Genomic DNA, 15,407 nt, shown 5'->3' with positions numbered 1-15,407 from the left:
CTGGCTTTGTGTGAATGATTCTTTCTCCATTGCAATTCCCCTGTCTTGATAAATAGGCTCTGTCTAGGCAGCGGGTAAGGTGAACCATTGGGTGGTTACAGCATGAACAGACATTTCTCAAAAAATGATATACAAGTGGCCAAAAACTCATGAAAAAATGGTCAGTATCACTAATCATCAGAGAAATGCAAATTAAAACCACAATGAGATATCTTACACCAATCAGAATGACTAGTCAAAAAAACCCTACTCTGAATAAATTTGTGAGGCCAGTATGGTATTTCTACACGCTGGGCTTATCCCATCCTCACTCCTCCCACTCCCCACCATCTACATGAATGTTTATTTGATTTGATGCCAACTTTGCTACCAGATGTCGGCATGAATGTGGAGAAAAGGGTAGGCTTATACGCTGTTCATGGGAATGCAAATTAGTACAACCTCTATGGAAAACAGTATGGAGACTTCTCAAAGAACTAAAAATATAACTACCATTGAGCCAGCAATCCCACTACTGGGCATCTATCCAAAAGAAAAGAAATCATTATATGAAAAAGACTCCTGCACTCGCATGTTTATGAAGCACTATTCACAACAGCAAAGTCACGGAATCAACCTAAGTATCTATCAAAAGTTGATTGAATAAAGAAAATGTGGTATATACACACCATGGAATATTATGCAGCCATAACAAAGAACAAACTCACGTCTTTTAAGCAACATGAATGAAGCTGGAGGTCATTATCCTAAGTGAAATAACTCACAAATGGAAAATCAAATACTGCATGCTCTCACTTACAAGTGGGAACTAAACAATTGGTACATGGGGACATAAAGATGGAAATGACAGACACTGGGGACTCCAAAAGGCAATGGGGAGGTTGGGAGGGAGGTGGGGGTTGAAAAATTACTTCTTAGGTACAATGGTCACTATTTGGGTGATGGATACACTGGAAGCCACATACATCTCACTCAGGGAAGCAGCTTCACAGTCAGCCAAACCCAAGTTCAAGTCCTGCCTTTACAATGATCAATCTTGCCAAAATACATTACCTTTCAAAAACTCATTTTTTTTAATCTGTAAAAAGGGGACACTATTCCTCCAGCACAGTGTTTCTGTGAGGAGTAAATGGGTTTTGTAGGTAAAGTGCCCAGCACATTGCCTGGCTCATAGTACACATTCCCAATGGTAGCTCTGATACTTCAATGTATTAATTTGAAGTATTTTGTATTATTTGAAATTTATTAATTTGAAGTAATTTGTTAATTCGTTAAATTGTTATTAATTTGTTAAATTAAAATTTAACAATTTTAATTTAATTCAGATAGTGCTATTTGATAATTAGGTAATTTTATGTACGGGAAAAGCATGTTTTGGAAGCAAAATAATAGTCTAAACCAATACCAAAATAAAAAATATAAATGTATCCCAGAATAAAGGGTTTTCCAAAATGTCAGAAGTGATCAGGGAGAAAAACCATGATTGAAATACTAATTATAGCACATGTTTCTGTATTCATGAAACAGGTCATCTAATAAATTTTGTTATTTCGATCTGAGTAACTGTGTATATTAGAAGCATAAAATTATGTCTATTTAAGAATGTTTCATAACTGAGAATTTTCACTGACTTAGTTAGCATGGTTTTGTCCACCTTCCCTACCCACAATTACTTTGAAATTTTAAAATTTTACTTCACATAACAGGCCAATTATAATAAAATCTTACAGATCTGTAAAACACTTTCACATAACTTATCCACTCAATCCAGAAAAGCAGGATCCAGCAATGGGGAAATTATAATCAGAAACTCTAAGACCAGATCAGTGTTTCCATTAAAAAAGAAGCAGTATGAGGCCAGGCGCCGTGGCTCACGCCTGTAATCCCAGCACTTTGGGAGGCCAAGGAGGGTGGATCACAAGGTCAGGAGTTCGAGACCATCCTGGCCAAAGAGACCAGGCTGGCCAACATGGTGAAACCCCATCTCTACTAAAAATACAAAAATTAGCCAGGCATGGTAGTGGGCACCTGTAATACCAGCTACTCGGAAGGCCGAGGCAGGAGAATTGCTTGAACCCGGGAGGCGGAGGTTGCAGTGAGCAGAGATCATGCCATTGCACTCCAGCCTGGGTGATAGAGCGAGTCTCTGACTCAAGAAAAAAAAAAAAAAAAAAGCAGGAACAGTATGAGAGGTGCCCCAACCCACCCATCCTTCCCTGACTCCAGTCTCTACGCGCACATCTAAATCAGCATGTGCTTGTTGTATCTCATCTTTATTCTACATTCTTGACTCTATGGAGAAGGGAAAGCTAAGGGACAGACTGAAAGAGGTGAGCCTGGAGCAGCTCACGAAATGGGAGCAGGAGTTCCATGGGGAGAGTGGATGGGGACATGGCACCAAGTGGCTGCTCACTTTGTAGTGCAAAAAGACGAACTCAGTGTTTCAAAGTACTGTCGGCCCCTAGCTCCTGCTAGTCCACAAAGTTCAGCCAAAGAGTAATCAAACAAGGCCTTCCTTTAAATTGAATCATTAACATTTCTTCTAGAAAGAATGCCATCAGCCTTTGGAATGTGCCTGGGAAGTTTATGCTTCTAAATTCTAAAGAAGAGTGAAAACATTTTTTTTTTCTGGGTGATCAATAGTACTTTTAGGGTGCATGAGCTTGTGCATATGTGTGTGCATGTGTGTGTGTGTGTATGTATGTGTGTGCGTGTGTGTGTTTTGGAGTATAGCCTCCCTATATAACCCAACAATTTAATTTGACAAAAGGCGACCCGACATTCAAGGTTAGGGTAGGGGTTGTTTTCAAAGAAGCCAAAATTCCTCAGATTTGGGGAACCTCCTGAATCTCTACCCCTGAACACAGCAATGGCCTTGGAAGTCAGCTGTGTGGGTGCTTTGTGAGGAGAGGAGATTATTCAGCTCTGCTAACCAGTAAAAACAGGGCTTCACGTTGGCCGGTTAAGCCAGCTACCAGTGCTGGCTCCTTACTGACAGCACCTTTTCTGGGTAAAGAGGACCCAAAGGAGCAGCCGGGCTCTATCGGAGGAATGTATTGGCAACACTGAGAAGATCAGAGTCTTCAAACAAAAAAGTGCCAATATTTTCATTCTCAGCTCTCCCTGCTACACAGGGTTCTGGGTTTACGGAAATATACCCTCCACTCTCCAAATACAAAAAACGTCTAAAATGGGCTGGGCTTGACAAAGTGGTCTAAGCTCTTGCCAATCCAAGAATGGTTCTTGGCATCGTGTGGGAGTTTGTTAAAACCCGGACCAAAATCAGAATCTGACTTTAACAAAACCCCCAGGTGATTTGATGAACACTGGCCCAAGTGTTTCCTAGGCACTACGAGAACATACACCATTGGCTACAGCCCCAGCTCCATGTCAGCACTCAACTTCTTTGATACTCCTCGACCATCATTCAGAGGAGTTGATGTTGCTTGAATATCCTTTATTTTCAGGCAAACATGAACCCTGAAGCCTCCAGGGGCCTTAGTTTTTTCTCCTATGGTTCTAAGATTAACTCATTTTCTCAAAATATGGAAAGGAGGGGGAAGGCTGCACATCATTTTGCTATGTGGTCTGTTGTGTGACTGTGAAAGAAAACTGACCTCAAACTTCCCAAGGATGATGTAAAAATAAATCCTCTGCTGACCTCCAGGACATAGAAACAGCCCGTGTCCCTGTTGACAGCCTCTAACTTCCAAAGGGCTGGGAAAACCACAGGAGGAAAGCCTGGGGTGAGCCCTTTTCCAGGCTGTCCTTCTGCACGGCATCCAGGTCAAGCGAGTCTTCATGAGGCAAGCCCAGATATGCAGCTCCCTCGGTCCCTCAGAAGGGCCCTGGTACTCACAGAGGGTCCGGATGATGTCGCTGGGCCAGCTGCGGGGGCTGGGGCCATGGGAATTCATTGCCCTCACGGCAAACTGGTAGTTGGTATCTGGATCGAGGCCCTTGATAACCATGGAGTCCATCTGGATCCGCTCATGGATTAAGGTCCACCTCTTGTCGAAATCTGGCCTTTATTGATTAGAAAAAAAGAAGCAGCAGTAGTTCAGAAATACCAGAGGGAAGGGAAGCTAGCTGGCTATGTAAACTAACAGCATTTGAACTCTGGAAGCAATACTTGTAAAAGTAAGTTAACATTTCCTATCTGAAAGTAATCCTGATTTGAAATCACAAGTCATCATTTGCAAGTCCCTGCCGATAAAAACAAGTAGATTATTTTTAGGGTCAGTTGTAAACACTACTTAAAGACCATCCGTTTTTCCTTGCAAGGCCTTCGCTATGATGAAAAGATCTTCACATAGGAATTCACTTTCAAGGACTCTGCCTTCCAGATGTTCACAAACAATCCTCCCTTTGGCAGTCCCCATCCCCTGAGGTCAGAAGAACACAGATTCCGTCTATTCACAATCTGTTCACAAAATAAATATAAGTTTTATAGGGTGACTAATTGCATGAATTGTCATGGGAAAACCCAAGAAGAATCTGTTCATGGACATTCTTAGTCTTAACGAATTATACAGCTACACCAACGTGCTGAATTTTTACATGTCCTTTGGAGGGCCCTTCAGAGAAGGCAGACCTTTGCTTAGAGCTCCCATCTGGGAGTAACATACAGAAGGCGGGAGGATAAGCTCTGGAGTTCAAATCCTGACTCTCCTACTTACTAGCTGCTACTTAATTCCTTTAAGACTCAGTTTTCCCATCTGTAAAATGAGAATAATAAAAGGATCTACCTAAGAGGACTGCCATAAAGATTAAACAAGATATATATCTCCAGCCTAGTACCTGGCATCAAATTGTAAACACTCAGCAGGTACCAGACATTATTCAAGGGACTTATTCACAGAACTAGTAATTTATAGCTGCCTACTTACTCTATACCTGCATGATCCAATATGGTACCACTACCCTATGTGTAGTCAGCACTTCAAATGTGTCTGAATTGAGATGTGCTGTAGTGTAAAATGTACACTGGATTTTAAAGAAAAATAAAAAAGAATGTGAAATATCTCAATAGTTTTTATATGGGTTATATGTCCAAATGAGTATATTTTGGATACAGTGGGTTAAAATATATTACTGAAATTAATTTCATTTCTTTCTTCTTGCCCTTTAAATGCCACTCTTACAAAACATAAACTTTCAAATAGGCTTGCATTGTATTTCTACTGGATAGCACTGCTCTATGTGGACATCCTAGCTGGAGGGGAGAAAAAAAGAACATTCCAGGTAATAAGAACTACAAGATAAAAGTTGGAAATAATTGTGCATGGCCTGCGGACACTGTGAATGGCCTAAGGGGAGTAGAGGCTTTGTGTTAATGGCTAATAACATCAAGGGCTTTCCATCTACCAAGCACCATTCTAATACCTTAACTCGTTTACTTCTCACAAATGCCCTATGCAGTAGGTACTAATATTAAACACTCCACCTTTTTTTTTTCTTTGACAGAGAAGGGAACTAAGGCACTGAACGGGTAAGTAACTTGCCCAAGGTCACATAGCTGATAAATGGTGAGGCCCACTTGGATTTGTAAGATGAGGTTAGATTTAGAAGACCCTTAATACTGGATGAAAAACTGGAGTGACAGTGGGCGGCAGGCGATTCCCCATCCCTTTGCTTGCTCCCTGGCCACCTCTCAGGTGTTCTGTTGTTAAACTCCTCTGCTCGCAGATATTTAGAGGAAGGCAGGAAACAAAAAAGTTCTGTTTGTCTTTGATGAGCAACTTACCAGGCAAGGAAATAGAGACTCATTTTGCTAAAAGAAGATGCCAGGGTGAACAGCGGATTTCCTTAATGTGAGCTCGCCCAGGTTTTCACGAGCAGGAATGATTGAAAGCCAGATGGAGTCCTTATGCCCAGTAAATGATGCTTCCTCAAGCTCACCAAGCTGGGGGTAGTGTGTTAACGTGTTTGGAAAAGCAGAGTTCACAGGGTATGCCCATGGAGGAAGCAGGGCTGGTTTCTCTTTCCTGATATTCTTTCCCCAAAGATGGAATTCTCATGTAAACTAACTTTATCATCAAAGAGAAAACCTCGGTGAGTGGAAGGAAACACATTTACAAACTCAAATTAGAACAAAATCACTTCACAGAGGAAAACCACAGGGGATACCTAAAAGTAAAGTCAGAAAAGATGTGATCTTTAGATAAAACTCTCTGCTATCCTTTGCTAAGCTTCCCTTGTGATATTTATAGAGGAAATAACCCATATCTATTCTCACAGTCTGCTGTTATTTACCAAGGACTACCTGCGAATACCTGCAACAATCTTTATGTAAAAACTACAGCAAAACAAAAAGATGATTTTGTACATGTTGTCCATTTAATGCAGAAAAGAAAAACTCTTATTTCCAGCAAATAAGAGATTGAAATCATTAGCATTTATTTTTATTCTATAGAGTGAGAGAGACATGCTCATGCAGATTGAATGCCAATTCAAAACCTTTAACATTTTGCCTCTGATTTTGTCATGAGTTTTTTATTTGAGTGTTTTTAGAGTCTCTTCAGGTACAAAAGTACAAAGGTGAGGCTGAGAAAGAGACGACCAGGCAAAAGTATTGTCTTAAATAATCCTCCAAAACACCTTTATCTTTTTTTCGACTGAAGAAAATCACTTTATCCTAACTACAAAGTTGTTGGTCAGATCACCATAGCAACACTATCTTGGCAATGTATTCAACAATGAAAAGGCCAGAGGGTGAGAAGTTGACTGAGAATGGGCTGCCACCCCACAGGAACAGAAGAACATCTGGCCATCTGGTGGGGTGGCTCAAGCCTGTAATCTCAGCACTTTGAAAGGCCGAGGTGGGAGGACAGCTTGAGCCCAGGGGTTCAAGACCAGCCTGGGCAACATAGTGAGACCTCGTCTCACTATGTTTAATAAAAAAAAAAATTAGCCAGCATGGTGGTGCATGCCTATAATCTCAGCTACTAAGGAGGCTGAGGTGGGTAGATTGCTTGAGCCCAGTAGTTCAAGACCAGCCTGGGCAACATAGTAAGACCTTGTCTCCGCAAAAAACTTTAAAAAAAAAAAAAAAAGTCTGGGGTGGGAGGATTGCTTGAGCTTGGGAGGTTGAGGCTGCAGCGAGCTGTGATTGCACCAATGTACTCAAGCCTAGTGACAAAATGAGACCCTGTCTCAAAAACAACAACAACAACAACAACAAAAACATCGGCAGCCACCAGCAGGGCATACACTGCAAGCATTTTGCCAAGTAGTGAGATAGGGTTGGGCCAGGCACCCTATACCTCAGGAGATCAGTGGCTCACCTTTGGAAGGTTGCTGGGCAGGTGAATTCAGGTGGGGAATAGGGAATGTGGCCAGCAGTGGGTACTCAAAATCCAATTCATCAATTCACTTAATCAGGGCTCACTAACTGGTTCATTTTGCCACTTACCATTGGCATTGTTAGAATCCAGCCTGGCTATCAGGGCTGGGTGAAATCTTAGAGATCATTTGGTCCAAGCGTCTGAGGACTCTCAGAAATTTTATGCAGGATTTTATACATGAACACATTTCATTTTTCTAAGTAAAGGGTCCTTCACTTTTATCAGATTCTCAAAGATAAAATCATGATCCCAAAAGCTTTGAGAGTCACTGATCTGATCCAGTCTCTCATTCTACCTACGTGGTCACTGAAGGAAAATAATTTACCCAAAGTCCCAGAACCACTGGGTGGTATATCTTTCTGTTTTAATTCTTTCTTGTGGTGTTTTGACTACCTTGCCCATTGCCAATCTCAATCTTAGTGAACAATCACTTTTCTTGATACTGTCAAACCCCATAGGTGGCTGCCATGGGCTAGTCCATTGGCAAATGATGAATGATTATCAACCAGGCACCCATCACGAAAGTTACATTCCAGGAGGCTCCACGGAAATATAAGCACAGTTCCATTTTCAGGGAGTTTATAACCTAATAAGCTGGGGATATAATACATCTGAGCATCAGTGCAGAAACAGTACCTCTAAGGACCAGTAGGAAGCCAGCGCAAAATAGCACATTTCAAGAACTGTATTTGAATAGGTCACTGTGAACTAGAATCCTGAGGGAATTCTAAGTCCCAGAATCCATATCCTAGGGAGACATGGTTCTCTACGTTGATCACTGGGCAGAAGTTGCTCTAGACCCATCTCCACTTGATGCAGGATCCAAAGAGTGGGTACTGCTGGCTTAGGTGGAGGAAACTTAGTGAGGATAGGGTGGTGTCTTTACATAAGAGACAGACAAATAAAGATGGTGTGGAAAGCTTCTGTGTTTTCCATGTTGGACTAAGAGGCCCAGTGGTTTCTTACAGGGAAGCCAATGGCAGGAAAACCTTTTGATGTCAATTAGGAATGACTGACAGTGAAGCTGACTGTCTTGGAAGGGATGAGCTAGGCCTCGTTGACTATATTAAAGCAAAACTGGGTGGTCCTCAATCAGGGATGATAATGTAACAAGTGACTTCCTGATCAGGGTGGGAGCCACTTAATTCAGTATCTCTGACCTTGAGTCACAGTAAGTAAACATTTTTCCATAATAAATATACCTGTGCACAGAAATATGTATATTACATATGAGTACAAAGCTGAAAAAAGTTTCAAGAAAAAATACTTAGCTTTACTACCTTATGTTTCTCCTTTCTTTCTCTCCTTTTCCTTTCTTTTCTACTTCTCCTTTTAAAAAACAAAATGCTGGTAAAAGACCATTAAATTGATCTTGCCACTCATTGAAGTGCTGTGGCCCATAATTTGAAACACACTGCAATGAACTTTTCCCCCTAGAATACCTTAGATGGCATTTCCAATTCTACAACTCCAAAAATAAAGAAAGCCCATGTCATTAGCCCCTGAGAGGAATCTGTTCCTTGAACTTGAATTCAACACCAACACGTGGCAAATGAAGCCTGTTCAACCTCAAACATGCTCTGGATTCATCACATATCAGAGTTGTGTTTTTGAATGATCCACGGTAAGATATACACTGGACATTGTGACCCAGTAAACACCACACACACACACATTTACCTGAAACAATTTTCACAAAACTATTCTCCTTTTTACTGTGCATGAGATCCTGTGGTAGTCTCTTTTCTATTCTACTTCACCTCTCGGTTTGAGAACTCCTGTTCCAGAAAGATGGAGCTGAGATGAAGAGTGAAGCTCAAGCATGTCATGGACGTTAACTAGGAAATGGCTAAAACTGGTTAAATCCTGCTGGGAAAATACTTTTGAGAGTGGAATTTGTTGGAGCAGCAAACTGTCCTCTAGGGGATACAACAGAACATCCAGAATAGCCTTGACCGTAGAGGCCACTCTACTGGCCTTAGAGGGAGGGGACCAGAAGCCTAATTACAGCACAGACAGACACCTGTGGCCTCCTTCTTTCCACATCGAACCTACCAACCCACAATGGGATGCCTTCTGGAGGATGCTGGGTTACTTGATGGCTCCCTCCCTAAGTATTTTCTCTCACATTATTCCTTCTAAACATCATCTCAGAAACAGAACTAAAAAGACTTTCCTCCAGACAATCCCATGCCTTGAATCTGATTCTCCTATCACACTGATTAGATCACCTTCCAGTACAATTTTAGACTTCTGTCTTTCCTCCTGGGCTGGGAGCTCATTAAGCATGGTGACTTTGTCTTCTTCATCTACGTGTTCCTTGAGATGTCTGCATGATCTTTCAAAGATGGGAACGCTACCAGTCTCTTTCCTGCTTACAACTTTCCATAGCTCCCTATTCCCTTCAGGATACATATGGGCTCCTTCATAAGGCCTTTTTTTGGTGTGACCCTCGCCTATCCATCTCTCACCCCACAGAGCTCCAGGCTTTCTAAGCAATTCCAGGAACATTTTCTTCTTGCCTCCAAGCCATTGCTTAAGTGGCTTCCTCAGTCTAAGCCTTTCATGTTGCTTCCTCCCTCCCCTTTTGCCTGGTAATCTCTGATGTGTCCTTCTTTGCTCCCATAAGAAGCCTTCCTTCCTTCAAAACTAGGTCAGATCAAGCTTATGTTTCTCTAGGTTCCTGATCACCATGCCTGCCTACAACACTCACTACTCCTCTGAACTCTGTCCATCTGCATTCCCCAGTAGACTGTCCAAGGGTGGAGTCTACAGCTTATTTATTCATCCCTAAATCTCTTACATGTTTTTCACATGAGATACTCAATACATACATGTTTGTATGAACATATGCTCATAGGAGGTATCCAATAAAGGGTGATTGAGCTGAATTAAAATATCTTCAGAATTCAACTTAGAAATAGCATGATGCCCTAAATCAGGGTTGGCAAATTTCAGCCAGCTGCCAGTCTTAGTAAATAAAGTTTTACTGGAACACAATGACACCCATTTAGGTACTGTTTAACCTCACCCATTTAGGTACTGTTTAACCACACCCATTTAGGTACTGTTTATGGCTGCTTTCCTACTACAGTGGCAGAGTTGAGCAGTTGAGACAGAGTTCATACAGCTGGCAAAGCACAGAATATTTACTATCTGATCCTGTGAGAAAAAGTTTAGCAACCCCTGATCTAAGACAACAGCATGCTTTAACCTGGCTTGTGCCACTTTGACAGTCCAATGAAGCCTATGAACCCCTTCTCGGAATGATGTTTTTAAATGCATCAAATATATAGGTTCACAAAGGAAACTAATTATATTGAAAAGAATGATCAAAATAATAAAAATTATGAAATAATATACTTCTTTATTAATATATTAAATAAAAAACCTAGCAATGGATTTAATAACTATGCTAATTTCAAAGTAGTGATAAATATAACTGGTATTTTGGGATATGTGCAACCATTGTAACCAGATAAGAAAATACCTGTGATTCTAATGTTGACAGGGTCACAAGAATTGTTAATACCATTGTGATTTGTTGTCTACATTCATTTTTGAAGAAAATGCTAAATTTCCATTGGTAAAACTAGGGATATAATTTTTTTTCCAATCCAACTCCAGGGACACCTTGAATTATATTTCCTGAATTCTATCCAGGAAACCCTTGGGGATCTATGGACTGCCAGTTAAACACCTTGCTCTAAGAGAAGAAATGTGATCCAGTACATTACCCAGGGCAAACACAACAGGGGTGAGAGAAAACCTCACGCTCACAAGAGCCTCCGACTCAGTCAATTTTACAGACTGGTTTTATGCAGGATTTGCTCTACACTAAATGAATTGCAGAGAAAAGTCCAAAACCACTCAGTAGTCAAAGATGGAAAAAAAAAAGATGTATTATTTGACCTTCAGCTTTCAGCCTTCTTTCTTTATTTACAAATTGGTTTAACCTAACCAAATGACAAACAGATGGCTACAACGGGGTTATGATAAACTCACCTGGCAATTTGTCCCAGGTGGGGCAATAGAAGAGCACAGTTCATTTACAGTTTACAAATGGCTCCCAAAGCTGTTTCATTATTCAATTTATGTCAATTGCCATCAGTCTAAGCAGGAATTATATAAGGAATGTTTAGGGTAGGAGGAATTGAAGCTTTACGGGATCAATTTGCTGAACTACAGGCCGGACTTCCTTAAATCCTTTAGAGTAGCCCTTCCATTAGGGCCTGAGCAAAGGGAGTTGACAGCTTCTGGAACCAGGCGCCAGTCTAGAAGGTGGTTCTGAGATTTTCAGTTTCAAAACTAAAGGTAAGGAAAAGAATTCTTTGTGAAGCAGCACTTGTTGCCTGTCATATGAAATCCCAGCTGACATCCAAGCAAGCTCATTCTTGCTTATATCTAATTCTATTGCTGATGGTAATGAAAGCTCATACTTAAATAGCAAAACTTTTAACACATTTTTTTTAAAAGAAAGGGAGATTAGGGAGGGTTGTTTTTTCCCATTTCCTCCCAAAATTAACTGCATAAGAATAATTCTTTAAATATTTTCAATTCTAACTTTTGGGGGCTAGCAAGCCAACATCAGACTACATCACTCTTAAATATTGCAGTCATATGCCCAAGTTTTGCTATATATTCCAGTAAAATGCTATGAAGAACGGTGGCAGTTCACTTAGTTACTATGACGAGCTCTAAGACATGAATTTGCATTCCACATGAAATAAAATCACAGTAGGAACTTTCAAGTTAGTCATATACATTTAGGTATTATTTGAAGCTTTACCACATCTTGAGATTACTTTTATGATGAGAAAACGATAGCAATAAATAAACTTTCAGTTGGGATAGAAGTGGGGAATTGGGAGGTAGGGGGTCGGGGATGTATATGTGCAGATCCTTGTTGGCTTTTGTATGGTTTTTATTTCTGTAGTGGGTGAGGTCAGATGTTGGTTACTGTTGTGGCCTCTGATATTGGTGGTAAAGGATTCATTGAATTACTTGTGGGTAATGCTTTTTACATTATTTACTCAAAAATAAGTAACTGCTAGTGTGCAAATATATTTGAACGTGGCTCAAGTTAAAAAAAAAAAACATCAAAAATCCTCCATGAGCCATTCTTCTAAGTGCTGTACAGACCTTTTCATCTCTGCAACCCTTCTGAGGTAGCCACTATTACCATCCATATTTTACAGCAGAGGAAAGTAAGGCTTAGCAGGACTAAGCGGCTTGCTCAGGGATCCAGCTAGTTGCTGGCATCCTCTAGATCAAGCTTGTCCAACTCACTGTTTGAGGGCCACATGTGGCCTAGGACAGCTTTGAATGTGGCCCGAAATAAATCTGTAAACTTTCTTCACACACTATCAGATTTTTTTTTTTTTTTTAGTTCATCAGCTATCGTTAAGTGTGTTTTACATGTGGCCCAAGACAATTCTTCCTCTTCCAATGTGGCCCAGGGAAGCCAAAAAATTGGACACCCCTGCTCTAGATCAATCCCATGACTGCCTGTGTCCAAACGCTTACCAGCACCTATTTGACATGTGGTGTGTTCACAGTGCTATGTGCTATATTCCACACAAAGGAGCAAGGTAGACATTGCCTTCATGTTCCAAGAGGAAGACAGATCTTGAAGAAGTAATTAACTACAAGTGTGCTGAGTATTGCAAGTAAATGTTGGAGGTATAGCTAACCTAATCTGGGAGTAGAGGAACGTAGTCAGGCAGGGCTTCCTGGAGGAAGTGACACTTAAAGAGGAGTCCTGAAGGATGAACAAGAGTTAGCTAAGTAAGGAGGGAGAACAGCTATCCTGACAGGATAGCAAGCATAAAGACTTGTAGCCAGGGAGGGAGCAGTGGCTCATGCCTACAATCCCAGCACTTTGGGAGGCCGAGGTGGGTGAGGTCAGGAGTTCCAGACCAGCCTGGCTAACATGGTGAAACCCCGCGTCTACTAAAAATACAAAAAAAAAAAAAAATTAGCTGGGCGTGGTGGCACATGCCTGTAATCCTAGCTACTCAGGAGGCTGAGGTAGGAGGATTGCTTGAACCTGGGAAGTGGAGGTTGCAGTGAGCCGAGATCACACCGTTGCACTCCAGCCTAAGTGACAGAGCGAGACTAGATTCTATCTCAAAAATAAATAAATAAATAAATAATTTAAAAACACACTTGTAGCCAGGAAGAAGCAGGCTATATAGGAAAGCAGAAAAGACCCATTGAGAAAGCCATATAGGAATAGTTTGCACTGATTGAGCACTTACTAAGGGCTAGGTGCTGTTCTAGGCATTTCATTTGTGTCAACTCATATAATTTCATAATAACCCCATGAGGCAAGTAAATTATTATCCCCATTCTGTTGTCTGAGGCCCAGAGAAGTTAAATAACCCACCAAAGATCACACAGCTTAGAAGTGGTAGAGACAAGGTTTGCACTAGGGAGTCCAGCCCAGAGCCTGTGTGCTACACAATCCATTCATACTGCCTCCCCTACGTCTTGATACTAGACGAGCAGAGTCACAGGATTTTAGATGTCATGTATCCAGCATGCCTTAATTTGCAGAGAAAGAAACTGAGGACTGGAATCAAGCAACTTCGCCAGGCTTAGAGGCTGGTTCACAACTGTCTCTTCTGATTCCACATTTGGACACACTTAAACCTCAAGAGATGATACCATGAATCAGGGTATAAGCCTCAATTCTGAATGAGAAACGCCTTTAACCTTCACAGTTTTTGACCTTGACCATGAGTCAAATCACATCATCCCTTAGAACTGTTCAAAGAAAATCCATCCTCTGTTCAGCTTCCATTCTGAATCCCAGACTTGATCTTCATTTCAGTAACAGCCTTTGCAGGGTCACTTCCTGTGAGGAAACTAATTAAGTTCCTTTGTTACTTACAGAATATGGAAGTCTATGATGAGATGGAAAGAGAGATGACTTTTGACAAAAATATCAATTTGCAAGTAATACTTTCAAAAACCCACCCAGGTTGCGTGACCTTGAGATTCTCAAATGAAACCAATATGTAGGTACTGCAGTCCACCTAGAAGCGCCCTGTGTGAAGATGAATTCTTCAAGTCTTATTATGGAAGGCATCTGCCAGGGACCAGAGAAATATTTAGGCAGAAAAGTCAGAAAGGAAGAAGAGGGGAAGCATTGCTCCTTCTCACTTATTAATATAAATATCTTACGTTGGGATTTAGAGATCAATCTTTCTTGACCCGAGTCCCTAAAACATACACAGACATATTCTGAACTTTCACATGTACCCAAAATAAGCCAATAGTAGACTTTGTGTGTGTGTGTGTGTGTGTGTGTGTGTGTTTGAAAGAGTCTCACTCTGTCTCCCAGACTGGAGCGCAGTGGCATGATCTAGGTTCACTGCAACCTCCGCCTCCTGGGTTTAAGCAATTCTTGTGCCTCAGCCTCCCAAGTAGCTGGGATTACAGGCATGTGCCACCACACCCGGCTAATTTTTGTATTTTTAGTAGAGATGGGGTTTCACCATGTTGGCAAGGCTGGTCTCAAACTCCTGGCCTCAAGTTATCTGCCTCTTTGGGACTGGGATTACTAGGATTACAGGCGTGAGCCACTGCGCCTGGCCAATGGTAGACTTTTAACTAAAAACAGCCATTGCTGAGCTTTAGCCTGCCCTTTCCAGAAGGTGACAATGCAAAGCTCTGAAGCAGTTTTAGCCAATAAGGTGACACCTTTAGAAAAACTATAGGTAAGTTAAATGAAAACTATTTTTCACATTTATCCAACTCGATAGACAGCATACAACAAGCATGGCACCCTGATTGGAACTTCAATGATGAGGAACGTTTTTCCAGGCCTTTGGTTTTCATTGCCACCATACTATATATTATTTGCTTATGAGAAAGGCACTTACCCTGGGGAAATTCTTAGGCAGAAGGAGGAAGGTTTCTCAGATATTTACAGCCAAGATATTTCAAAACATAGGTAGCTATATTTATGCTTGGTTCTTATTTTAATAAACACTAAGAATTGCTGCCCCCAAAGAAATTTTTAGTGTCACTTTAGAAAAGAAATATTCTCCTTCA

The 15,407-nt window shown here is 41.1% G+C and overlaps 1 protein-coding gene across 1 annotated transcript in view; it reads right to left on the bottom strand.

The window, feature by feature from the left end:
* Positions 1–15,407, bottom strand: part of EGFLAM (EGF like, fibronectin type III and laminin G domains) — a 207,651-nt gene that overhangs the window by 91,517 nt on the left and 100,727 nt on the right. The window contains exon 6 of the mRNA XM_054489179.2: positions 3,860–4,026. Coding sequence (XP_054345154.1) covers positions 3,860–4,026 — 167 coding nt within the window. The remainder of the gene's footprint in view (positions 1–3,859; positions 4,027–15,407) is intronic.

Source organism: Pongo pygmaeus, chromosome 4 (assembly GCF_028885625.2).
Source record: "Pongo pygmaeus isolate AG05252 chromosome 4, NHGRI_mPonPyg2-v2.0_pri, whole genome shotgun sequence".
In the NCBI taxonomy this organism is placed as follows: domain Eukaryota; kingdom Metazoa; phylum Chordata; class Mammalia; order Primates; family Hominidae; genus Pongo; species Pongo pygmaeus.
This window is presented reverse-complemented; position numbering and strand designations above follow the sequence as displayed.